We start from the raw sequence: 24,614 nt of genomic DNA, 5'->3' as shown, positions 1-24,614 counted from the left end.
AGCTTCACTGAGGCTCCCTAGGGTGGGGTGGAGGAGGTGCATTGGGAAAACCACCTTCTCCCACCCAGAGATCCCGGTTGTGTCCTGCTGGGCTGTGTGAGAAAGGATGACAGCTTCCCTACCAATCAGAGGGACTGACAGCTGGGAGGGAGGCTGATGTCCCCTGGGGCATGGCCTTGTTTGATAGTGTTGGCCTGGTCCCTCATCACAGATGTGACAAGACCTCAGAATGGGGAGGCCAGTCTGAAATAGCAGAGGGCCTGGCAGGAGCTGGGCCCAGGGAGCTTTTGTTTGGAGTTGTCGTTGTTACTGTCTCTTTCTGACTAGAAGTCGGGTCTCTTAATTCCATTAGACCAACACGAGATATCAGCTTGTTGCGTGTAATTGGCACTTGGATCTGTAGGGGATTGGTTCCAGGATTCCTATGGATCCCCAAGTGTGTCTCTGGTCCCATTTGCAAAATGGTGTGATACTTGGCTATATCCTCAATGCACCTGTCTGTGTGGTTTACATCATCTCTAATTACGTAGAAATAGTTACCACAATGTAAGTGCTACAGAGCTGTCCTGCTGTGCTGCTAAGGGAATAACGAGAGGAAGAGGAAGGGGAGGAAGAGGAGGAGGAGGAAGAGGAAGAGGAGGAGGAGAGGAAGAGGAGGAGGAGAGGAAGAGGAGGAGGAAAAGATGAAGAGGAGGAGGAAAAGGATGAAGAGGAGGAAGGGGAGGAGGAAGGGGAGGATGGGGAAGAGGAGGAAGAGGAAGAAGAGGAAAAGGATGAAGAGGAGGAAGGGGAGGAAGAAGGGGAGGAGGAGGAAGAGGAAGAGGAGGAGGAAGAAGAGGAGGAGGAGGAAGAGGAGGAGGAAGAGGGGGGAAGAAGAGGAAGAACAGGAAGAGGAGGAGGAGGAAGAAATCAAGCCAGGAGCAGTGGTACACACCTGTGATCTAGGGAGGCTAAAACAAGAGGACCATAAGTTTGAGGCCAGTTTGGGCGATCAAGTTCCAGGCCAGCCTGGGTAAAAAGTCTCACAAAACCAAAATAAAAGTTTCTGTATATTCGGTACACCTGCAAATTTTCCCTGAATATTTCCAATCGACCTGTGATTGAGTTCCTTGCTGTAGAAACTGTGGGTATAGTTTCTGTGGTCTGTGCCCACGTGGTGTGCTCACTGAGGGGATGAGGAACAGAACTCAGTGAGGACCAAGGAGTGTCCCCAAGGGACAGGGAGAAGGAGCACAGTACCTCTTTGCCAGCTGCACCATCCGAACCAGGTTCACCCTAGGAAGCAGAAAGCATTAGAAACATGATGAGCTGTCACCCAACACAGCCTCTCAGGCCACACACCCTGCCCTACTCTCGGTGGCGCCACCAGAGGAGCCCTGATCCTGCAGTTCCCACCCCCATCCCCAGCCCCGCCTGCCTGAGTTAGAGCAAGGTGCCTTTTCTTGAGAAATCTATGCATTTCCTGGCTCTGAGTGCGTTAAATGTTTGTTGAAGGACCACATGAACTGTGGGCCTCTGTCCTCAGTGAGACTGGCCAGGACAAGCTGGCCTTCCCTCCTTCCTTTCTTCCTTCCCCTCTTCTTCCCTTCTTCTTCCCTTCCCTTCCCTTCCCTTCCCTTCCCTTCCCTTCCCTTCCCTTCCCTTCCCTTCCCTTCCCTTCCCTTCCCTTCCCTTCCCTTCCCCATGACACCACAACAGAAGCTGTCCAGTCCTGAGCCCTGGCCCAGGACTTTCTGATGGGCTTCTAGAGAAGAGAAATCTGGACAAGGGGTAGCCACATCTAGGGCCTTGGCAGCTCCTGAGTCTGCAGAGGGAGAGGAAGCCTGGAAGGGAGAGCATCCTCAGGGACTGTGATGACTTGTACATGCTTGGCCCAAGGGAGTGGCACTACTAGGAGGTGTGGCCCTGTTGGAGTAGGTGTGTCACTGTGGGTGTGGGCTTTAAGACCCTCATCCTAGTTGCCTGGAGGTCAGTATCCTGCTCGCAGCCTTCAGATGAAGATGTAGAACTCTCAGCTCTGCCTGCACCAGGCCTGCCTGGATGCTGCCAAGTTCCTGCCTTGGTGATAATGGACTGAACCTCTGAGCCTGTAAGTAGCCCCAATGAAATGTTGTCCCTATAAGAGTTGTTTTGGTCATGGTGTCTGTTCACAGCAGTAAAACCCTAACTAAGACAGGGACAGTGAGTGGAGTTCAGGGTGAGCAGGAGTGCTGACCCCTGGCCCTATGGGAAATGAGCCCAGTGACCATGTGCACATGACTGGAGTTATCCACCACATCTGGGACGACCAGCCCTAGCTTGCTACTGTGTCTGTTTGGTGGGAAACCCGTCATGGAGACCCGAGTCCCCTTCCTTGGCTTCCCAGAAACTTTGCTTCCCTGAGGACAGCAATCAGCTCCACCCACTGTGGTTTGCCCATCTAGATCTACAGAGGGGATGCCTCGCAGGTTGACTGAGGAGTACAACATCTGCAATGGAGCAAGCTGGAGATCAATCTCAGCTCTCCCCTTTATTAGCTGCGTGATTCAGAGCGATCAACCCAGCCACCCTGAACCCTCACTTCCTCATCTGAGAGCCCAGGGACAACTGTCCCTCCAAACTTTGTTGCAGAACACATTAAGACAAAACACACCTCCAACGTAAGCTAAGGCTCACTTCAGCACAGTCAGTGACCAATACAGCATCGCTCTGAATGTGAAACGGTCTGAGACCAAGCCTGGCTTCTGAGGAGCTCAGAAAGTTACAGTAATAGCTCTGTATTTCTGGTTCTTGATATTTTCAAAGACTTTCTGTAGTTGCTGACAAGCTCAGCTGGGGCAGGGGCAGGGGCAACACATGGACCAAGGCTTCTCTGACACCTCGTGAAGGGACCTGCATCCGGCTGATGGTGTGTCCTCAGAAGTGCCCTTCTGTGCAGCTGGCTCAGTGCCAGCTTGCCAGGCTCCTCCTCCTGGTTACAATACAATCCCCAGATGCTAACACCCTGCTATGTTAACACCCTCTCTCCTTCTCTAACACCTCAGGAGTTGCTATGCAGAGCCAAAGGATCCTTTCCCCTGGGCTGGACTATACAATGTGAAGTCTTACCGGAGGGCCGGGGTGTCCGGGTGTGCCAGGCTGGCCTGGGAGGCCGGCCAAGCCCCTTTCTCCAGGGGATCCCCGATCTCCTTTCAGGCCCTAAAAAACAGGATGAAGATTACTAGAGAGAAGGAGAAGCAGAGGCCATAAAGCCAGATCCCCTCACCATGTTGCAGGGGCCAGCCCCACAGGAACAGATAGTATGCCTGTGCATGCTGTGACACGGCCCTAGGATGGCCTTGAGCTACTTCTCCAGCCCTTTGCCTCATCCCAGAAGAGAGATCTTTAGGACAGATGGGTGAGGAAGGGAAGGGAGTGAAAACAAGTCATCTCTTCATCCCTTTGGCTTGGTCTGGAAGGAGCCCATAGCAGAAGCGTCAATATCTTCCTTAGAGTAAGTGGTAGAGAGCCACTCACCATGGTGGAGAGCCCAGGTGGACCTGGCTGGCCTGGAGGCCCCTGTGGCCCCTAAGGAGAGGAGAGGGTGGTTAGGCAGCGGTAATATTCCTACACTGCATTAGCTTCCTTCTCTCCCGGAAACCGGTCCTTCCCTTCTCATCTTTCTACCCCATTTCTACCAGGGGGTCTTTCACAGAGCCCATCCCAATACACCCCTTCCCAGAACATTCTGGGCCAGGGCTCCTGTAAGACTTCCGGGGTGGGAGTAGTCATCGCTGGGACCAGCACAGAGCAGGGGGCCTGGGCTGAACAGAATGGGAATAGGAGGAACCCAGTAGGTCCTCATCCACAGCCCCCATGAGTCTCTACTGGGGATCTGAGCTCCCCAGAACAGGTTCTCTGAACTCCTTGAGATACATAAAAACGGGGACCTGAGCGTCCCCCCGCCTTGTTTTTTATTTGTCGTGAAGTACTTTGAATGTTCCCAAATGCCTCCTGAACACCATACAGCCCTGCTATACTAGCACACAGCGGACTCGCTTTCTCCGGAGCCCTATCAGCTTGGAGCCGTCACACTGTCACTGGTGAGAGAAGTGGATGGGAAATGCAATATTGTTTAATAAATGCTCTCTCCAATTCGCCCTAACAGTAAAAATGCCACCAGCTGCCCCAGACGATCTTCTGGGCTTCTCTCTTTCTCCCACTCAGCCCCTTCAGACCAAGGGCGCAAGCTCCCGCAAACACATCCCAGATGCCCTGAGCCCTCTGTCCCCTCTCTCTTCCACCCACCCACCACTGCCCAGCCCTTCTCTGGGTGTGCCTGCTCCAGGCTCCTGAACCTCTCCATGAGGTGTCCTTTTCCAAGCTTAGCGTTTCTGGTCCCACGTGCACTTCTCAAGCCATCCCCATGCCCAGCGTGATGGATTTCTTGAGGTCCCTCAGACGTCAGCTCCCGGCTGATTTTGGTTCTATGTGTCAGTGTCCCTTCCGCCTGGGACTCTTCTCCCTGGCTACTCAACAGCTGACCCCTCCCTTCATTGAGGCCCCAGTGCAGTAAGGGACCCGCTAAGGCAGTGAGTGGTTCTCAACCTCCCTAATGCTGGAGGGGTGTGTGTGTGTGACCCTTTTTTTTTTTTTTTTTTTTTTGAGCTATGGGATTTTTTTTTTTAATTAACTTGAGTATTTCTTATATACATTTCGAGTGTTATTCCCTTTCCCGGTTTCCGGGCAAACATCCCCCTCCCCCCGTGTGTGACCCTTTAATGTAGTTCCACAGGCTGTGGTGACCCCAAACCATGAAATGATTTTCATTTTTAGCCCACAGTTGTAATTTTGCTGCTGTTATGAATTGGAACATAAATATCTGATAGGCAGGATATTTGATATATGACCCCCTACTAGCGGTCATGACCCACAGGTTGAGAAACACTGCCCTGAGCGTGCCCCACCCCCACCCCAAGTTCTTCCCTGTAACATTGCTTCATCCCTTGAACCCCTCATTCACTTGTTTCCTGTGCCTGCAGGGAGGTCCTGTGGGACAAGGACCCTTGACTCTCTGGCTCTGTGCTCTGGCCCTGGTTTGGAGCAGATGTTGACCGCTAATTACTGACTGACTGACTTGTGTCTGGTAAGCAAATGTTAATGTGCCCAGAAAACCCAAAAAGTGTTGGAAACAAAAGCCACTTAATTAGATGAGTCTGAAGCCCTCACACCTCACATGGTTAGGGCTCCTGTGGCCACCACCAGCTTACCACAGCCCCCGGGGGGCATCGCAGTTCATAGAAGCAGAGACAAAAACAGTTTAACTCACAAGATGCCCTGGAGGTCCTGGTCGTCCCTGGGGTCCCATGGCACCGGGCTCACCCTATAGGATTAGAAAGAAAGAGGTGACACAGAAACGGACTGACCTGCACACCTGTGGCTGCTTTTAGGAGAGAGAGGAGCAGAGCTTCTGGTGGATTCAGAGGGCTGGGCAGAGCTCTAAACTTTAGACTCTCTCTAGCCTTCCAGGGCTTAAAGGCCAGGCCTGCCTTTTGGGGGCTTGTCCAGTTGTGCGCTGAGGGAGGGGACCAGTTATAACTGTCAAGATGTGCAGCGTGGGGCAAAATTTCACACCAGAAGGCCGAGGAGAGAAGGTGGCCACTCTAATGCAGGAGAGAGGCTATATCTCAAACATAGTGGAGCCCAAGGCTGTGTGACCACAGAACCACAGTCCTTACCTCTGCACCTGGCCGGCCACTGCTGCCAGGAGGACCTGGTTTTCCACAGTCACCCTAAAAGAGAGAGGTGGTAGTATAGCTTAGTATCCACACCCCACGCTGACCCTGGATCAAGGGGGCTTTGCCATCTTGTCTTGGCTTTGGCCGGAGGCCTCTGATACCCTTCGCTGGTGGGTATCAGCATCCTGACCCAGTCTGCTGGGTGCTAGTGGCCCCAGGAAGCCAGGATGCTGGAGTAGCATCTCAGCCAGCGGTCGGGTGGCAGTCTAAACCCAGGGTGGGCCGCCATGTCTCAGGTATTGGGCCTGAAGAGAATAGGGAAGCCTGTTGAGCAAAAGTCCTCCTTACCTTAGGTCCAGGGAGACCAGGATGCCCTGTTTTCCCTTTGAAACCCTGGAAGGAAAAGCAGGGAGATGTGAGAAGCCGCCACACTTTCCTGCTCAGGCTAAATCAATGGCCTCTATAGCAGGATATGGAGGCTCTGAGAAGAGCTGGAGGGGGCTCAGAGCCCCCAGTTCCTTCCTTCAGCTCAACTTACTGGAGGTCCCATGAGTCCAGGAGGGCCAGCGGGACCTGGGTCCCCCTAGGAAAAGAAAAGGGAGCATTGAGGAGGTCTCATTCGGTCTTGACCCAGCTCACTCTCCACCCCACTCTGCTTCTCCGGTTCTAGGATTCACTGGGAACCTTAGATGGGGCAGAGGGAAAATTCTCAGCCTGACTCAGCCTCTGACTGGCTGGGCCCTGTGAACAGGTCCCAGTCACTCTGTGGGCCCTGGTTTTGTCTCTTTTGGTTAAGGATGGGAAATAACCTTGATAGCCTCCCCCACCCCATCCCCTTGGCCTTGTTCCCATGTCTCTGATTGCCCAGACAAAACTCAACCAAGGAGCCAGGGCCTGCTCAGGCCTACATAGCTACAGCCTTATTCTCTCCAGAATACAGTCTACTTTCTCCAGCTATCCGGGTTTGGAGATCTAAGTGGTATATCTGTTACCATCCTGAATTTGGTGAGACCAATTCACTTAGCCTGGCTAGGTCTATCAGGAGAAGCGAGAGACCAGCGGGGTCTGATGCCAGCTGGGAGGAGGAGCGGCATGAGAGGAGAGTCAGATACCCTGACCAAAGGGTGACTGTCTCCTCAGCTTGCCTCCTCAGGAGGAGAGGGCTCCTGCCTCCTGTTCCAGCCCCATCTTACCCTCAGGCCCGGTTTGCCGTCTTTCCCATCCAGTCCATCCAGTCCAGCAGGGCCCTGCACACAAGAGAAAGGCGTTGCTAAATGCTGCTCTGGAGTAGGACCCAGCCCCAGGGCTCTCTCCACCTCTTACCCTACTCACACTGTTACCACAACATGCATACTCACCGGTTCTCTGTCCCACATACCATTGGGACCAGAGGGGACAAACTCACCTGAATCCCAGGAGGGCCTGGTGGTCCAGGGGAACCAGGCAAGCCTGAGGGACCTCGCATCCCTTCACTGCCCTGAAACAGAAGCACCCAATAAAATCAGGGCCACAGGTGCCCAGGGTCCCTGGGAGTCAGGACACTTGGCTCTGGCTCTGGTTCCACCCTGGCTAACTGATGTATTCCACACGCTGTCTTCCTCAGAGCCTATGTCCTCGTCGGCTAAGGCTCCCTTTCCCTCATGGCTTTATGGGGAGAGAGAGCTTGCTTAAACCAGCCCCTTCTCAGGGTTGTCCCAGAGGCTGGTACGTGTGTGTGTGTGTGTGTGTGTGTGTGTGTGTGTGTTTAATTGATATCGCTCCAATAGCATGCCATGTATGTGGGCTTTGATGCCCTGAGGTGGAAAAGGTGTAGACGTCTGTACTCCGGGGTCTCGTGGTCCCCCGAGGGCCATGGCTTGCTGGAGTAATTGGCAATGCCACACCACCTCAGCGTTGCAAGGATGGAGCTGCAGAGCTCAGGGATCGGGAGTGGAGGCCCATGACGGCCAGGGCTTAGGGAAAATGTCACAGGAGTGTTGCCAATGGTGGACTCTGAAGGAGGTCTGGGACGTGGCAGGAGGGAAGCAAAAGGGAACCTAGGACAGAGGGAGAGATTTGAAAGTGGTCCCATGCCTGCCTGACCTGGGTGTCAGGGCCCTTAAGGTAGGTGGATTGGGAGATGAGGCTGGGGAGGTGGGCACCGGACTGGCAGGGGCCCCTAGTAACATGTGGCCCACAGTCAAGAAACAGACAGGTGGCTTTGAAATTGCTTCTCAGTATCCTTGGAGTTGTTGGGGAAAGTCTTGACACTGGGAGCATAGAGTAGGTTTCTGGCCCAGAGGGCAAGATTCCAGAATTTTCTTCTAGGTCTTATCCAGAGCCTCCTCACTTGTGTCAGTTTCGATGAGGTTGCACATGAACTTTTGTCTAATAAAAGGCTCGGGGACTGTAAAACGACCTGCAAACACAGCCATATAGCCACCCAAAGTAGGGCAGTGATGAGAATAGGCGTGAGGACTGGAAGGAAGGAAAGGTTACAATTTCCCTAGGGCAGAGGAGAAGCTCCGCCCCGATGGGGGTGGGGGCTGCAGAAAGAAAACGGACACAGCTACAGGGCAGAAAGTCAGAGGCATTGCAATACCACCATCTGCCAGGAGGGGCCAGCATAGTTCCAGCCAATGTCAGCCCGGCTGAGAGTTGGGATGAAGCGCTTCCTTACCGCAGTTTGGGATTCTCTGCAATGACCTGTCTAAGCAGGGCTTGGCTAACACCTCCTGGGAAGGAAGGCACGAGAGGAAGCTGACAGCCACCTACGTCTGATGGGTGCTAGCTTGGGGAGGCGGCAGAGGGACTTGTCTCTCACAGTTGGACACGCATCTCTGATGCTAAGATTCTGTGTGCTAAGACTCTGTGTGTGCCCTGAGTGGCTCCCACCTCTTGGGTCTCCCAACTGGTTTTTTCTCACTTGTACAGTGAGAGGGTGGTGTGTGGCTTCAGAAAAAAGAGGCTCCCAGAAACTACAGACCATAACAGCTCCCTGTAAACCTCTCCTCCATCCAGTGCTTAGAAATCAAGCTTGGGGTCTCCTACAGCTCCTACCCAGTACACAGGGAGCCCCAGCTTCTGCCAAACAGGGATGTCATCTCCAAACCACAGCAGGGCTATGAGTCTCGCTTATCTATGTGGTTTTGGGGTCCACCCTGCGGCACTCCAAGGCTGCTTCCCTAGATTATCACAAAATTACAGGTGACCCTGTGTCTTCTGGGTCCTTGGAGACAGCCTACAGGGTGAGGCACTCCCCTCCTCCAGGTATGCCTCCATTCAAGGGCTGCAGTTCATCCATCCCCTGGCTCCTTGTCCTTCTTCCCTTGAGAAATAAAGCTGGCTGAAGCTGGCCTGTCACAGTCTAGTTATCTGTCTCTACCATTCCTGTGCCTCTGTCCCCATCTTGCTTGTACCAGTCTCCTGGCAAACGGGAGCCCAGGCTATTCAAGGGGGCAGGCGGTATAGAGGATTATGAGAGGGTATGGGACCAGCCACAGAGCCATCTGTTGGTGAGCACAGAGTCACACGGGAGCTGCGTGGCTCCAATCTGCGACATTGACAGATGTGGGGTTCGGCTTACCTTCTCTGCTTGGGGGCCAGGTGGGCCAGGAGCTCCAGCTTTGCCTGGGAATCCCGGGGGACCCTGCATCAACGAAGAAGTGGGCAGGAATGAAAGTAGGGCTCCTTTCCCCTTCCTTCCGGGTGGGTTCCATCTAGCTGCCTCTCTCTGTGGCTATCCATCAGACCTTTCTCCTAAGGTCTGGCACCTGAAATCTATCATAGCCACCGAGACTGTTTGTCCCACCTCCTGCCTCCCTGTCCCAGGTTCATCTTCATCCGGCAGGCCCTGCTTCTCCCAGTGGGCCCACCATGCAGGGAGCTGCTTGGGTCTTTACTCACCGGTGGGCCAGGGAAACCTGGCTGGCCTTGAAATCCCTAGGGGAAGAAGTGAGGAGGTCAGTCCTCTGCCTGCACACTCAGGTGGAAAGAGGAACAGGTCAGGGTAGCCTCAAGTCTACAAGCTATGTCCTTCTGTCTGTCCAGATGGCCAGCAGGCGAGGCTCTGGGCCACGCCCCCCCACAACATCCCAGACAATGCTTACCTGATCACCCTTCTCTCCCGAGCTCCCTTGGGGACCTCGCTCTCCTCGGGGACCCTGCCACCAAAGATAAAAATGCAGATGGAACCCGATCTTCCTGTCCTCAGGCCACAGGGAGGGACCAGGACACCCCCGCCCTCCATGCCCTGCTCACACTCACCGCTGGACCTTGGGGACCTGGAAGGCCTTCAGATCCTGGTGGGCCCTGGGGACCCAAAGGAACAGAACCAATCACTCAGAAACATGAGGAATGAGGACCCAGGGTAGGCGGAGCCTGAGGTGGGAGTGTCCTCTCCACCAGGCCCTTCAGTTCTCTGGAACCAGCTGCTAACTAATCCTGCTACCTCCTGGCCTAGCCAATCTGGCCAACAAATATCAGCTAATCTCTCTCTCTTCTGCCTGGCTCTGACACAAAAGCCTGCCTGCCATGGCTCCCCTCTGTCTAATGAATGAGGTGTACGCCTTCCACTCATGCTGGATTTACAGGCATCCTGTAGTCTGTCACCAACCACCCTTTCCTGCTTTCCACCCTTCTCCCAGCCTCCTCCTCTGCTGGGCTTTGCTCTGTGCAGACTGCTGTTCTCTGAACATGCTCTATGGGGTCACACCCTCAGGCTTGTGCATTACTATTCCCCTGCCTGCGATGCCCACCGTTCATCACCGGAACCCTTAGGGAACCGAAGCTGCTCCTGCCAGGACCCACCCATCACCTCCAGCTCTTTATGGGCACAGCACAGCTCCTTTCTCCCCTGTTCCTCCTTGGGGACCCCCTCTCCCTCTTCTACAGCATCCTCAGACCACCCCAGCCCCCCAGTCCCCACCCCCACTCTGCTCAGGACTCTCCACTCTCATCGTTCTTCTCTCTCTCTCTCGCTCTCGCTCTCTCTCGCGCTCTCTCCCCTCCCCCATCCATCCATCCACCCATGTTTTATCTGCTTCATGCTACAGGGCAAGTCTCATAGGGCCTTTGCCCAGTCCACCCCCCACCAGGGACTCGCAGCACCCAGCATGCCTAGGAGACCATTCAGTGGCAGAGTAGAGGGTGGCAGGGTTGGCAGAGTCCCATGGGGCCTTGCTGACGTTTGTGAGAGGGAGAGTTAAGGCTCCAGTTCTGCTTGGCAGGTCCCGGGTATGAGGGGTGAGGTTCCTCACCAGAGAGACACAGGCTCCAGCCCAGGCTCCCCCACCACTAACTCCCCAGCTGGTTAAAGGACTCTGGGAGAATGATGTCACCCAGGAGCCTGTGACCTCACATGCTAGCAGTCCTCAGCTCCTTCCTTCAGCGTAGGACCCCCATGAAGGTGGCCTCAATAGAAAAAAGAAGCCCCTGGCCCTGATCTGGCAGGAGAGGGGAATTCTGCCAGCTGACTGGGCCCCCCCTTCCCCTCCTCAGTCGCCTTCTCTGCAAGAAGCCTGCTGGGATCTCCTCACAGCCTCCGCCTCCACAGCCACAGCCACCAGCCTGTGCAGAGCCCCAGCTGGAGTGACTCGGGCAGGGGCAGCAGGGGTCGCGGGCTCCTCCTCGTGGGAAGATCTCCAGTCCAGTTGATGAAGGTGGCGGGGTGGGGACACCCCGTTTGAAGCTCTCCTTACACCCACACCCACTGCAGCTGCAGCTTACCGACTCCCCCTTCTCTCCCGCAGGGCCAGCATATCCTCTTTCTCCCTTGATGCCCTGAGGAGCAACAGCAGAATTAGCTCTGTGGCTGCCTTTGGTGGTGTTAATGCAAGACATGGGGCTGAGGCCGGTACCCAGACTGGCACCTGAAGGCTGAGGGCACCAAAACAGGGGACTAGAGAGAAGAGACGGTGGCCAGTAGAGCCTCCCACCTGCCACTGTGGCCGATGCTGGAAAGTGGGACACACCCACCCTGAGGCTTTTGCAAGGGTGTCTCCCTCTCTCTCCCAAAACCCCCTGGGAAGCAAATCTCAGTTCTTCCCAAACCTGGGACTCAAAGTGTGTTCCGAGAGTGTCTCCGTCCTTCCCTCCATCAAAATGGTGGGGGCAGCCATATTACCAAAGGAGCCAAAGTGGGGTAAGGGTCTACATGGATGGCCTGGCAGAGACTGTATGTTCTTCAGGAACCCAGTTGAGGGGCACCCTGCTTGGCCCTGTCCTCGCCACCAGTCATTCCCTGCTCTCCTCCTGTACCCCCAGAACCAGAGCTCTCTTACTCACAGGCAGTCCTGGGGGACCCATGGCACCCGGGTAGCCAGGCTGTCCTGGGGGACCCTACAAAGAAAGAAAGACATGATGATGGGCCAGCCCTCAGCAGTTCTGTGACCCAAGCCAGAACACCTGGCTCTGCCGTCCAACAGGTGCCCGCCCACCTGTGCACAGTTCCCACTCTGGGCCATTTCCCAAACCCAGGTCCTCTCCACTAGGTGACAAGCCCCAGGCTCACCGGAGCCCTGGGAGCAGAGCAGAAAAAGAAGCTCAGAGTGAGGTGGGGAGGAGCAGGCATACATAGAGGGCTCACCAGCGCTACGGGCTGAGGGAAGGAGAGGTTCCTGGGCAATGGGATACAGGAACTGGAGCTGTATGTGCTCCTCCCAGGGTGTAGCGGTGTACGGACACCCAGTTTCTCAGATCCAAGGGCTGTGAAGCCCTTTCTTTTGTAGCCCTCAGCCCTTCTAGATTGGGGCTGAGGATTTCAAAAGAAGGCACCTCCCTACTTCTACTCAGTGGCCGCCCCTCAAGCTAACTCCACCAGGCTCCTCTTCTTACCGGTTCTCCCTTGTCTCCAGTCAGGCCTGTGGGGCCTCGCTCCCCTTGAAGACCCTTAGAGAGAGAAACCATGAGAAACCGCAGAGGAGGTTAATCCCTACCTAGCCCAGGCTCTTCCCTGCCATGTGCCTCTCTTTCCATTCTGCACGAAGGTCACAAGTGGCAACCAGTGCCCCTGGCAGAGTGACTGTCTGTGGTGTACCCAGGGTACAGTCCAAACATATGGATGCCTCTCAGGGGCATGGCTTCCAGAGAGGCAGCAGCAGAGACACACAATTCCAGTGAGCAGCAGACAGGGTACCCCTGTCACCAACGCTGCTGTGTCCCACTGTGGAGGCCGTCTGGGATGCACCTTTAGGGACATGCGTGCTCCTTCGGGTGGCCATCAGGATAGGTGTCCCCGCAAAGGATGTTCTGTGTCACCATGTCACTTACCTGTCCCAGTTCCCACCCAAGTGCAAATCACCATCTTTAGGGATACAAGGGACAGGCACAAGAGGGCTCTCTCCAGAACAATTCCATGTCACTCAGTAACAGGGAATGGGGACATGGGTTTCGATCAAAGCCCCTCATTCCTCGCCCTGACCTCCACAGCTCCCACACTGAAGACATCTCGGCCACCCCCTTCTCCCTCGTACCTGCTAGAAGTGCTACCCAAACCTCTCCATGACACAAGACAGATGGCTAGACAGACAGATGGCCCCTTCACCCAAGCAAGCAGAAACAGACATGGTCCGGCCAGGGATGAAGACGTGGGAACAGATGGAAATGTGACAAAGGCAGGGGGCGGGGATGCCTGGCCCCTGGCCTCAACCACCACTCCTGGGAGGGCAGGAGGCAGCCCGGGAAACACAAATCCAACAAACAAGGGGTTTAGCTTCCATGACCCAGGAGAGAGCAACAATGAGGATGGGGAGGGGGTTTATGATTTAAACACACCTGTGACAATGACTGTGACAAGACAGAGCAGTTAACGACACCTGGCAGAAGGATCAGCCTGAGGCCTTAGGCACAGTGGGGCAGGGCCCTAACACCAGAAACCCAGCAGGCTGGCACCACATGCCCAGCCTTGGAGCAGACTCGGCATGGAGCCAAGGAAGAGGGACGAAGAGGAGGCCCTGGGTTTCCTCTCGCTGCAGGGAAGGGTGCACACAGAGCTGCCCGTGAATCCCCAGAGCGCCTCTGGACAGCCCTACCAGGCAGCAGGGCGGCTGACCTGTGCCAGCCTGCAGTGCGAAGCCCTAAAGCTTTGGCGTCTCTGCTGGGCACAGAGCCAGGTGCCTGGCAGGGCCCCAAGGACTACTTTCAGCAAATCTTCAATCCACACAGCGTGGTGGGAAGCAGGAGGCAGGAGCGAGACGGGAGAGATAAAGTGGCTCCCTTTCTAGAGGCACCAACTTCCAGCCAGAAGGTAAAAGAGGCTTTGGGGGGCAGAGGGGAAGTGACGTGTGGGCTTGGAGGGAAAGGAAAAGGAAAATGGAGGGTATGAAGGTAGGAGAAAAAGAGTGCTGGAGCGGCTGAGGGAGCGTAGAAAGAAGTCAGAGACCAGAGAGCCAAATCTGGAGACTTAAGGGACCCTGTGTCGTTAGCTACCATGCCTGCAGGGGGTGGGGGTGGGGGACAATGACCAGCACACCAGGACACGGAATGGGTAGAGGAGGTGGCACAACAGGAGGGGGGACAAGCAGAAGCCACAGAGACCTGGCTGGCAGGAAAGGGGACGGAGTGCTGCTAGGTTCTTACAGGCAATCCGGGGGAGCCAACAGCACCAGGAAAACCTGGGGGGCCCTGGTGGGAGAAACAGGCAGGTCACATCTCACAAGAGCAGTCACTCTGGGGAGCTTTGGCGGGGAGTTTTTTTTTTGAGGTCACGGAGAAGGAACCTTAGCAGAAGGTGGCCACTGTGACCCTAAGCAGGATCCTCCACAGGCAGAGATAGCAGCAGCCTCCCAGCCAGGAAACCCTTCCCAGGGCTCCCCATGGCTTCATTTTGGTTTTGCACCCCTGCCCCACCACCTGACTACCAAGGCCCCTCAGGCGAGTAGCCCCATGGCCTCCATTTTTCTTCTCCAGAGAACATATTACTGTCCCTTTTCATCTCTCTAGTCACATCTTTCCCGCTTCCCTAACATCCCTGTGGGTTCTGGATAGAGACCCCCAGCCTGGTGCTTATAGACTTCCTAGAGACCCCCTGCCCCCGAGCTATGAAGGGCACCATCCCAGACCCTTGGAGGAACGAGTGTTAAGGTGAGTGGAGAGATCTGGCTGTGCACTAGATACCATGCTGGCTGTGGGGCTACCTGGGTCCCTAGTGTGGTACTAAATGCAACAGGGAGGAGGAGGGACACAAACGCATGCCCCTGAGGGCAGAGCAGGGTGCCTCAGGGTATTCCAAGTTGGAGGAGACCACAGCCCCAAAAAATGCTCTCATGAGGGGAAGGTAAGGGCAGTGGGTGTCCCTGCCTGGCTACAGAGTGGTGTGTGGGTTAGGAGTTTCTGAGACCTGTTCAAACAGACCAGGATACCAGAGATACTTACAACAGGGCCTGGAAGACCAGGAGAGCCCCTCATGCCAGGTGGACCCTGTGGAAGAGACCAAAGGAAGTAGATGAAGAGGAGGAGGAGGTTTTGTGATAGCCATGTTTCTGCACCTCTTTCCGACTCCCTGCAGTTGCACATAGAGAATTGCTGATGTCGAAGCAGAACCACTTAGCTGATGCTAAAATGGTCTTTCATTCAGTTCATTCAGTCATCCAACAAACATTTATTGAGCAGCTATTATGTGCCCGGGCACAAGCCCAGGGGCTGGAAACATAGCCATAAACAAAACATTAAAATCCCCGCTTCATGGCACTTATGTCCTAGAGGCGAGGTGAACAGTTACAAATGGAACACGGCTGCCGCATAGTCGGTGCTCAGTTCATACCTGTGGAATGTTCCTGAAGGAAGTAGATACGCCCAGTGTTGGCCGTCGAGGAGGGCAATGAAGGCAAAGAGGCTTGGGGATGCGTGGGGTGTGGGAGCTTGAGAGGGGGCGCACAGGGTGTGGAGCTTGGAGTATGTGGGCAGTGGTAGTTTTGGGGGTGCATGGGGTATAGGAGCTTGGGGGGGTGTACAGGGGTGTGGGAGCTTGGGGAGCTTCCATTTTAGAAAGGGTAGTACATGAAGGCCTCACTGAGAAGCTAACACGTGATCTAACTGCTGAGTGGGGAAGCAGGCCTGGAGAAGAGGGGTGCCAAGAGGGGAAGCAGCCAGGAACCAGCATGCCGGGGAACCAAGAGAGGCTGAGAGGTGGGGGACTCCAGGTCATGGGGAACCCAGAGGAGTAGGGAGTGTTCCGGGCATACATGGACCCCATGTCTCTGAGACCCTACCTGGGTGAAGGCTTGCTCTTCAGTCTTACCTCTTCTCCTCTTTGGCCAGGCATCCCTGGAGGACCAGGCAGGCCAGGGCTCCCAGGACAGCCAGGTTCTCCCTCACTGTTGTCTCCCTGAGGGTGGGGACGGACATGGTGTGTATGAATTTGAGGAAAGAAGGAGGTCAGGGCAGGAGGGAGGGATGAGGGGAAGCAAGGATCCACTCACCCTGGCCTCCTCAGCTCTCGGGCGCTCCCTCTCTATGAAGCACTGTAGTAGACAAGAGAGGCTCTGTTAGGTAAGGCTGGTCAGGAGGCCTCTGGCACGCACACGATACCACACCAGGCTTGCCAGCTATCCCAGCCCAGTGTCTACCAGATGGTGATGGCAGGGCCTGCACCAGGGAGCCCTCCTACACCAGGGAGCCCTCCTGTACCAGTCTGCCTCTGCCCAGTTCCTACCCTGGCACAGTCGTTGAAACCCGGCACACCAGGGACACCCTGGTCCCCCTTTTCTCCTTTCACCAGAAGGGAGGCTGAATGGGCTGCCTGGCCCTGGGCACAGTCACCACAGATGCTCTGATGAGGAAAGTGGGAAGGGCAGAAGACGGTCAGATGGACAGGAAAAGCATCCTGGGGAATGCCCTCACAGAATGCAGGGCTCAGACACCCTGCCCAGCAGTCCTTCACCCTCACACACTCCCTCCCCAGCCACACCCCTGCAGCAGCTTTGCAATGTCCTCAGGGGACCCGATCACAGCCATTGGCTCTGAGTCTCCTCCAGGAAGAGGCTCAGGTAGGGCCAAGCCAGAGCGCTTTCCAGACAGGCGTGTGGGAGGAGGCTGAGGGACCCGCAGAGGGACCATCTGTCCCGCCTGTTCCTGCAACCTGCACCCGCGGCGAGGACAAGCCCCAAGGATCTAGGATGAAAAGGCTGGCCCTCAGTGCCAGCACCTCTGCCTGGGCACACCAGGAGACCGCCACAGGAGGGGCAGGCCCTCTGTGGATATTCCTGGGGCAGGCCTGCAGCTCACCAACTGTCACAAGCTCCACAGGTCCCTGGGTCTGAACTGTCCTTCTTGTAGGAAAGGCCTCCTCTGGATCAGGCTCTGCCTTGTTTGGTCATAGACTCTCTGAGAGACTGATGGAAGCGATTGGTCCTCTCCATCAAAACTAGTGAAGCTAGTCTCTTGTTCCAGTTGGGAGCCTGGAGCTTCCCTGTCAGGGGTGGTGCTGGGACCCAGGGCAGGAGCCTCAAGCTCACTTTTGCAGTTCGTAGCAACACTTAATACTAATGACCACTTCCACAGCACCCCTAAGGCCACAGATTATAGTGGGCCTTGGTGCATTCAGTCACCAGGGCACAGTGAGCCGCTTATGTTAAACGCATAGCAGAGGGCTGGAGAGATGGCTCAGCAATTAGGAGTACTGGCTGCTCTTCCAGAGGTCCTGAGTTCAATTCCCAGCAACCACATGGTGGCTCACAACCATCTGTAATGGGATCTGATGTTCTCTTCTGGTGCGTCTGAAGACAGTGACAGTGTACTTATATAAATAAAAAAAATCTTTAAAAAAAACATAGTAGATATAAGTAAGCTGATATTCAAATGAGGCAGTGATCTGTCCAGGTAAACCTGGATTGGTCCCTGCCTTTCTATCTAGAGTCATCACTTTCTCTGGGCTGTGGACATGGTGGCCACTGTCTCCTGGCCCACTCCCCTGGCTGTCATCTGACCTCTATTACAGGCTGAGTTCAGTTCCTGCGTTTGACCTTTTGTGGAGCCCTAGATCACAAAGCCAACATGTAAGATGTTAGAAGTGTGATCCATCTGGGGTTGGAGTCACGCCATCACTGCCTGGAGGGCAGGACCCTGAGACCAGGAGAGAAGAGCTGGAGTCTCCTTCCCACAACCTCACTGTGCCACAGCTCAGGGCTGCTGCTAGGTTAACCCAACCACCTCCACCAGTGGCTTCTGGAAACACCCATGGTTCAAAGAGGGGCAGGGCAGGCAGCCCTTATACTGTGCCCTGACCAAAGCTCAGTGGAGTGACATATTGTCTACGACTCTGACAAGCCTGTGCCCAAGAGAGCCGTTAGAGGAGGATTCATGGGCAAAGGTATCCTGAGGGTGCTGTGCTCTTGAGAGAGCCCCAGGAACTTGAAGTCAGCCTGCAGGAATGAATGGCCCAGCTCATGTCATTTCTGGAGGTGCCTAAGAAAGGGCAAGAGGAGGCTCTACAGGAAGCTTGGGGCTCCTGAGAACTCAGTCAGCCAGACCAGACCACAGCCCTTTAGCAGGACTACAGTTCGACTCTCCTCGGCGGCTGGGCATTTGTGGCCTTCCTTTAAGCATTCGTTCAGCAAAGGTTGCCTAGAGGATTCCAGCCAGGCCCTCTTAGACAGCTGCTTAGAAAGCACTTTCCCCCACAGCGAGGGACGAGAGACAGCAGGCTCAGCCTGCTACTGGTGGTGGCAGACAACTGAGCACCTGCTGTGGGAATCCCCTTTGGTGACACCTGCCAGAGGCCTCTCTGTGCCCTCTTACCTTGAGGAGATGCTGCTCGATGGGTAAGGATCCCTGCAAGAGACAGAAGCAGGTTCTAGCTGGTCAGGAGGGGAAGCTCATACGGCGTAGAGGAGCAGCCAGCCTCAAGATCCGGGAGTGAAGGAGGACACCCCCCACCCCCAGCGCCTGGCCAGCTCATCCCCGGGAAGGACAAGAAGGACGATGGCCAGTGCGTCCTGGCTGATACCCACCAGCTCGGCAGTGAGCCCAGGCTGTCCTGGCAAACCGTTGTGTCCAGGCACTCCCTGAGGCAGAAAAGAAACAAGAGATCGGACTCTTCTTCCAGCCTAGTGATCTCCTTGCTGGGGCTCACAGCCCTGCCACCTGTCACAGGCTCTTGCATGGGTGGCAGCTCTGGCTACCCTCAGCCTCAAGGTCTCCCACGGCTGGGGACTGCGGGGAGCCAAGGAGGCACAGAGTAGTTCCCCTACTCAAAAGTAGTTCCTCTGGGAGCATTTCCTTGTGCGGCAGGTCAGAAGCTGGGCAGAGGGTCTTCTATAGGGTGACTGCTGTGGGCTATCCTAAGTCACTTCCCCATACTCTCTCATTAATCACCATCGGAGTTTACTGGAAATGAAGGGCCTGGGAGAAGCTCGTAGGTTGAGTGAGACATATGAGAGTCCGAGAGAGGGCCACCGGCTCCCAACCTCCTTTGTCCACTAAGCGTGCCCCATCCCTTAAAGGTGTCCCGGCAGTATTGGATGCTTGCCAACTGAACCATCTAGGTGCAAGTCCTCACCACCCTCTGTGCCTCCGTTTCCTTCTCTGTAAGACAGTCATCATGTACAGACGGCTTCAGGAGACCGTGCTGTGAGAGACACAGCACAGCCCAGAGGTAGGATGTACCGGGACTCTCCTGCTAAGGGTTTGCCACCCAGCCTCTGGCTCTCTTGCATGTTCACAACGCACATTTGCATATTAGATACTCTGCTGATGCAGGGAAGGCGTTCGATTTCGAATCCCTAGCACCCCATGAGGAGCAGCAGCACATTAGATATGTGTTGAATGAACGCATCGCTGCCCAGCCTGCTCTTCCTGGGACGGGATTTCCTGGGCCTGCTCTGAGATCTGACCTCCCCTTCAAGACCCAGCTTCCGGCACTGGAACAGGTCAGCTGCCCCTGAGTAGCCCCCCCTCCTATCCACTGCAGGTGCTTCCACTGCGGGGTCACCGCCCAGCCTCCTCTAGTCCACAGTACCTGACATGTGGGTAATGCTTGGAATATTTTTGTTCAGATAATTGGTCTCATGCACGCCTTACACTCACTATGTAGCTGAGGACGGTTTTGAACTTCCGATCCCACTGCCTGTACTGCCTGAGGGCTGGGATTACAGGCATGTGCCACCTCGATCATTTTATGGGGCACTGGGGATCCAACCCAGGGCTTCTTGTATACTAGACAAGCATCCGGCCAACCGAGCCACACCCCAGCAGTTACTACACCGCTCCACTCTCGGTGCTGCGCTGCTGGCTCCAGCCTGAGGGTGTGATCCTTTCTTAGCCTGATAGAATTACATATCCATGTTCTCCTGTACAAGTAGGGTATGCAGCCGAGTTTGACTGCTACCTGCCAGTTATTAAAGATCTTGGGCACATTTTTAGCCTCTGTGTCTCAGGCACCTCATCTGGAAAACGGATCAAGATGAATGCCGTATGAAGGCACCGGGACAACGCAGTCTCGAGCAAATAAGTGTCAGCCATCTCCGACCCCACCGCCCTGCACAGGGAAGCCTGGCACAGGGCAGGTGCCTGTTTGTGGCAGCCCCGGGTTGGTCGCGGGCACTGGCATCAGATAGGATTCCGGGTCCTGGGATTACACTCAGCGCTTTCTCCATTCCTTGTTCCCCCAGTGTGGCTTGGCACAGTTCACGCTATGTCCGCTCCCCCTGGTTAATGGGTCACTTTGAAATGACTCAGCCTCCCCAAGCGAACTCCATGCCCACTGCTGACAGATCACTGAATGCTGCTGGCACTGCATGGGAAGCCTGGACACTTCTCATCAGGCACGGGGACTGCCAAGTGCGTGGTGTGGGCTCTGGGCCCTGGGGAGGAAGCCCCTCCCCCAGGGACTGTCCTGAAATGCAGAGGAAGAGAGGAGGAAGTGCTCCACTAGGGAAAGCCCTGAGCTATAATACCTGGCCGGGTGACCTGGGACAAGACACGGCACCTCTCAGAGCTTAAGCTGTCCCAGGTGTGACATAGGGGCAGCAGTACCATCTTCCTCTTGGGGTTGACATAAAGCCCCAACAGAACGAGAATGGTTGTAATAGTTGTAAACATTGTAGGGATAGCTAACCCTTCGGGGCATTTACGGTGTGCCAGGGAAGATGTCACATGCATTACACACAAAAGCTTATTTAATACCCACAAGGAGCCCACTGAGGCAGGTGCTATAATTATCTATATTTCATAGATAAAGGAATGGAGACGAGGCTAAGTAACTTGCCCAGTGTCACAGAGCACATGGCAGAAAGGAGACTCAAACTGAGGCTGCCTAGCTCTGAGGACGGAAGTGTGACACAGATCTCAGCCCCTCCTGATATTCTTTCCTTACTATCTCTGGCCTCTGTGTTCCTGAGGACATCGTGGACATTATCATTGATAGGCCTCTGCACCTACTGCTTTCCCTGCTAGGCGTGCTCCTGCCCGGGGGTGCTCCTGCCCGGGGGTGCTCCTGCCTGGGGGTGCTCCTCCCCGGGGGTGCTCCTCCCCAGGGGTGCTCCTCCTCGGGGGTGCTCCTCCCCGGGGGTGCTCCTCCCCGGGGGTGCTCCTCCCCGGGGGTGCTCCTGCCCGGGGATGCTCCTCCCCGGGGGTGCTCCTCCCCAGGGGTGCTCCTCCCCAGGGGTGCTCCTTCTCAGGGGTGCTCCTCCTCAGGGATCCTCCTCCTCAGGAGTGCTCCTCCTCAGGGGTGCTCCTCCCCAGGGGTGCTCCTCCCCAGGGGTGCTCCTGCCCGGGGGTGCTTTCTCCTCAACAGGTCCACTTGCATTTCCTTTATATTTTGATTCAAACGTCACCTTTTATTTGCATGTGTGTACATGTTCATGCCTACGTGCACGTGTGTGTGCAAGTCATGTACATGTATGGGCACACATGTGCAAGTTAAGACCAGATGTTAACACTGGGTCTCTTCCTCAGTTGCTCTCCACCTTATTTTAATTTAATCTGTGTGTGCACGTATGTGTTTGTGTGTGTGTATGTGCATGAGTGAGTGTGTGCATGTGTGCTGTGTATGTGAATGCATGCCTCCGTGTGTGTGTGTGTGTGTGTGTGTGTGTGTGTGTGTGTGTGTACAGGCACACAGGCACACAATGCCACAGCAAGTGTGTAGAAGTCAGAAGACAACTGAGGATTTCCTTCTCTCGTACCTTGTGGGATCTGGGGATGGGAGACAGGTCAGCAGGCCCGCATGTGAGCGCCTTTATTGGTGGACCCATCTCACCAGCTTCCCACCTTAATTTTGGGGACAGGGTTTCTTGCTGAAGCTGAAGCTTACCAATTCTGTTAGTCAGGCTGACCAGGAAGCCCCCAGCAGGGATCCACTTTTCTCTGCTTCTCCAGCACTGGGGTTACAGGCACAGGATGTCATGCCTGGCTTTTTACATGGATGCTAGGGACCTGATTCAGGTCTTTATAGTCATATGGCGAGCACTTTATTGACTAGGTCATCTTCCCTTGTTTTTCTTTAATATTTTTCACAAATGGCTCCCTGTTTTCCCACCATCCATTCCCAGACACCTAGTGTTATCGTCCTCTTATTATTATTATTGTTATTACATTATTATTATTATTATTATTATTATTATTACTTATTGTCTGTCTCTCTCGCAGGGATACTAATGCTTGGTCCACCCCTATATCCCAGCATCTAAAACAGTGCATGGAAATGATCACATAGGCAGAAATGCACGTCCCACCGGCACATACTGACTGCTGTTCCAGCAGTGCACTCTGAACCAATCAGCATAAAGCTTGGCCTTGGAGCCTGGGCTCCTGCCAGGCCTGGGCTTGGATCCTATTAGTGGGGTGCCTGGTCTAAAACACAATAGGACATTCCTCAAAATGAGGCTGGGCGTCAACGAGCCGAAACCAGGGGTCTGTGAGCCCCCCACACCGTGCTAGGAAGCCATGGCACTAAGAAAGCACAGCACACGTGTGTGAGTAGAGGAAACAGTGCACCGGGGTCCAGCACGGTGGAGACCCAACCACTGCTTGGTCCCTGCCCTCGCTCCAAATCTCCAAACGCTCTTCTAGTCCCTAGTACTTTTACCTGCAATCCAGGCATTCCGGGGGGACCTGGTGGTCCGGGGACACCTGGGGGACCCTGTGGGAGAGAAGACAAAAATCAGGGTTGGGGGGGGGGGAGAGAGCTCTCTGCCACCATGGACGGCAGTAGTGTCAGGGCGGGAAAGCCGCGACAGGAGGCCAGACAAAGGACACAAGCCACACAGACCTGCGGGCCCGGCTGCGAGGAGCTGCCCATCCACAGTCCCGGAGCACCCTGGGTAGGAGTTGGGGCAGCAAAAGAAGGGGAGAGGTTATAGGCAACGTCTACACCAAGCAGAGCTGCATGGGAACGGGGCTGGCTGGGACATAAAACAGGGCAGGGAAGGCAAGAAAAGAAGTTCAGCCCCACTCACCGGCATGCCGGAGAAGATGGGCTCTCCTCGAGAAGGACAGGAACACTCTCCCGGTTCACCCTGGCAAGACAAGAGCCTTGGTTTGAGTGGCAAAGACAAGAGTCCTCTGAAAACCTCACCTGGGAGGTGGCATGGGCTTTAGGGACAGAGAGGTCTGGGTCAGCCTCCTATGTCATTTCTTCGGGTAACCCAGAGGCTCCTAGCTGCCCAGTGTGGATGGTCAGAGCTTTGACTCGGCAGAGTGCCAGGGGACTGAACGTGTACGGTGTGTAGTGGTCATCTGCTTAAGTCACCATCAGCTGCTACCCACATAATCTCACTGTAGTACTCACAGCTCCATTCTGAGCAGCCCTACTGTCCAAGGTACCCTCTGTCCTGGTCCCCCATCCCTCTGCCTTGCCTCATCTTCTGACACAGCTTCCCTGTGAAAGGACAGCCGTCCGCTAAAGGGGCCTTGGTGTTCTCTGGTCTCCTGGGATCATGGTTGAATTCTGAGTCATCGTCATCTACATGAAGTCAGGGAGTACCCACAGTTCCTGGAATCAGGAAGCTTGTGAACAGCAAGACGACTCCACCCAGCCTCCACCCTGAACAGCTACTATAGGGCTATGGAACTCTAGGAACCCATTCCCCGAAAGCAGCAGCCCGGGCCCTGAGACTTACTTTCTCTCCTCGTGATCCCTTTTGGCCCTGCAGAGAAAAAATACACAGAGGTGAGTGGGTGGGAGCGGGAAGTGGGTCCAGCCACAGAACCCTGCTACCCGGGCACTGTACTCGGTGATGCTCCTGAAGTCCAGTCTGTCCTCTCAGCCCCTCATGGCCCCAAAGGGAAAGGGCCCAGAGTCAGCAGGTGAGGCTGTGTGGCAGTGGTCATTTGGTCATTTGGCCTAAACACAAACAACAGCACAAACAGAGGTAGCCCCAGGCTCCCTGGTGCCCATATTCCAGGGGAGAGATCCTGGTCAGGAGTTGAGGAGAGGAGGCTGGAGGGAGGGAGGAAAGGGTGTGACCCTCCCCCGTAATAGGTCTGCAACTACCAGAGATCAGTGAATGGGACCCCCAAGACCGGCCCTTGCAGGGCAGTGGTATTCTGTTTTGCAGATGAGGAAACTGAGGCTAGAAGAAATTTCAGATCACATGACCAAGCACACAAACCTGGTCCCAGATCTGTAGGCCCAGTGTCCCCACTCGCTGCTTTTTCTCTTTGCACACATTCTCCCTATCGCTGTGACCCGAAATGGGAGAGCGGAAGTTCAGAGCTTGCTTTATCAACTCTGAGACACTGTCACATGCCTAAAGTCACACAACTAGTGAGTGTGATACATAGCTGGTGAGTGTGACACACAGCTGGTGAGTGTAACACACAGCTGGTGAGTGTAACATATAGCTGGTATGACACAATGAGTGTGACACACAGCTAGTATGACACAATTAGTGAGTGTGACACAGTGAGTGTGACACACAGCTGGTATGACACAATGAGTGTGACACACAGCTGGTATGACACAATTAGTGAGTGTGACACACAGCTGGTATGACACAATGA

General features: G+C 55.0%; 1 protein-coding gene and 1 long non-coding RNA gene across 19 annotated transcripts in view; one reads left to right on the top strand and one right to left on the bottom strand.

The window, feature by feature from the left end:
- Positions 1-24,614, bottom strand: part of Col16a1 (collagen type XVI alpha 1 chain) — a 54,449-nt gene that overhangs the window by 4,667 nt on the left and 25,168 nt on the right. For 8 of the 16 annotated variants that reach the window (XM_063288120.1, XM_063288121.1, XM_006238946.5 and 5 more), the window contains 27 exons: positions 23,732-23,758; positions 23,069-23,128; positions 22,882-22,929; positions 22,699-22,752; positions 18,623-18,676; positions 18,411-18,443; positions 16,327-16,443; positions 16,094-16,135; positions 15,913-15,999; positions 15,048-15,092; positions 14,253-14,297; positions 12,510-12,563; positions 11,961-12,014; positions 11,403-11,456; positions 9,942-9,986; positions 9,785-9,838; positions 9,582-9,617; positions 9,262-9,324; positions 7,102-7,173; positions 6,890-6,943; positions 6,235-6,279; positions 6,045-6,089; positions 5,697-5,750; positions 5,288-5,341; positions 3,496-3,546; positions 3,088-3,177; positions 1,240-1,275 (listed from right to left, as the gene is read on the bottom strand). In XM_063288120.1, the coding sequence (XP_063144190.1) occupies positions 1,240-1,275; positions 3,088-3,177; positions 3,496-3,546; positions 5,288-5,341; positions 5,697-5,750; positions 6,045-6,089; positions 6,235-6,279; positions 6,890-6,943; positions 7,102-7,173; positions 9,262-9,324; positions 9,582-9,617; positions 9,785-9,838; positions 9,942-9,986; positions 11,403-11,456; positions 11,961-12,014; positions 12,510-12,563; positions 14,253-14,297; positions 15,048-15,092; positions 15,913-15,999; positions 16,094-16,135; positions 16,327-16,443; positions 18,411-18,443; positions 18,623-18,676; positions 22,699-22,752; positions 22,882-22,929; positions 23,069-23,128; positions 23,732-23,758 (1,473 nt within the window). Of the gene's footprint in view, positions 1-1,239; positions 1,276-3,087; positions 3,178-3,495; positions 3,547-5,287; positions 5,342-5,696; positions 5,751-6,044; positions 6,090-6,234; positions 6,280-6,889; positions 6,944-7,101; positions 7,174-9,261; positions 9,325-9,581; positions 9,618-9,784; positions 9,839-9,941; positions 9,987-11,402; positions 11,457-11,960; positions 12,015-12,509; positions 12,564-14,210; positions 14,298-15,047; positions 15,093-15,912; positions 16,000-16,093; positions 16,136-16,326; positions 16,444-18,410; positions 18,444-18,622; positions 18,677-22,698; positions 22,753-22,881; positions 22,930-23,068; positions 23,129-23,731; positions 23,759-24,614 lie in introns of those variants that run through there. The other 8 variants (XM_006238948.5, XM_006238951.5, NM_001302967.1 and 5 more) reach the window with 5 other exon arrangements.
- On the top strand, positions 835-20,030 carry LOC120102987 (uncharacterized). 3 transcript variants are annotated; one of them, XR_005505005.2, is made up of 6 exons: positions 835-2,089; positions 3,948-4,061; positions 5,001-5,104; positions 11,175-11,335; positions 11,426-13,920; positions 17,611-20,030. It is a non-coding gene; the product is annotated as an uncharacterized LOC120102987 (long non-coding RNA). The 3 variants fall into 3 exon arrangements; XR_010066653.1 differs by lacking the exon at positions 17,611-20,030 and adding an exon at positions 14,616-15,582; XR_005505006.2 differs by lacking the exons at positions 3,948-4,061; positions 17,611-20,030 and having other exon boundaries at positions 1,410-2,089; positions 11,426-11,741.

Source organism: Rattus norvegicus, chromosome 5, assembly GCF_036323735.1.
Source record: "Rattus norvegicus strain BN/NHsdMcwi chromosome 5, GRCr8, whole genome shotgun sequence".
Taxonomy (NCBI): domain Eukaryota; kingdom Metazoa; phylum Chordata; class Mammalia; order Rodentia; family Muridae; genus Rattus; species Rattus norvegicus.
This window is presented reverse-complemented; position numbering and strand designations above follow the sequence as displayed.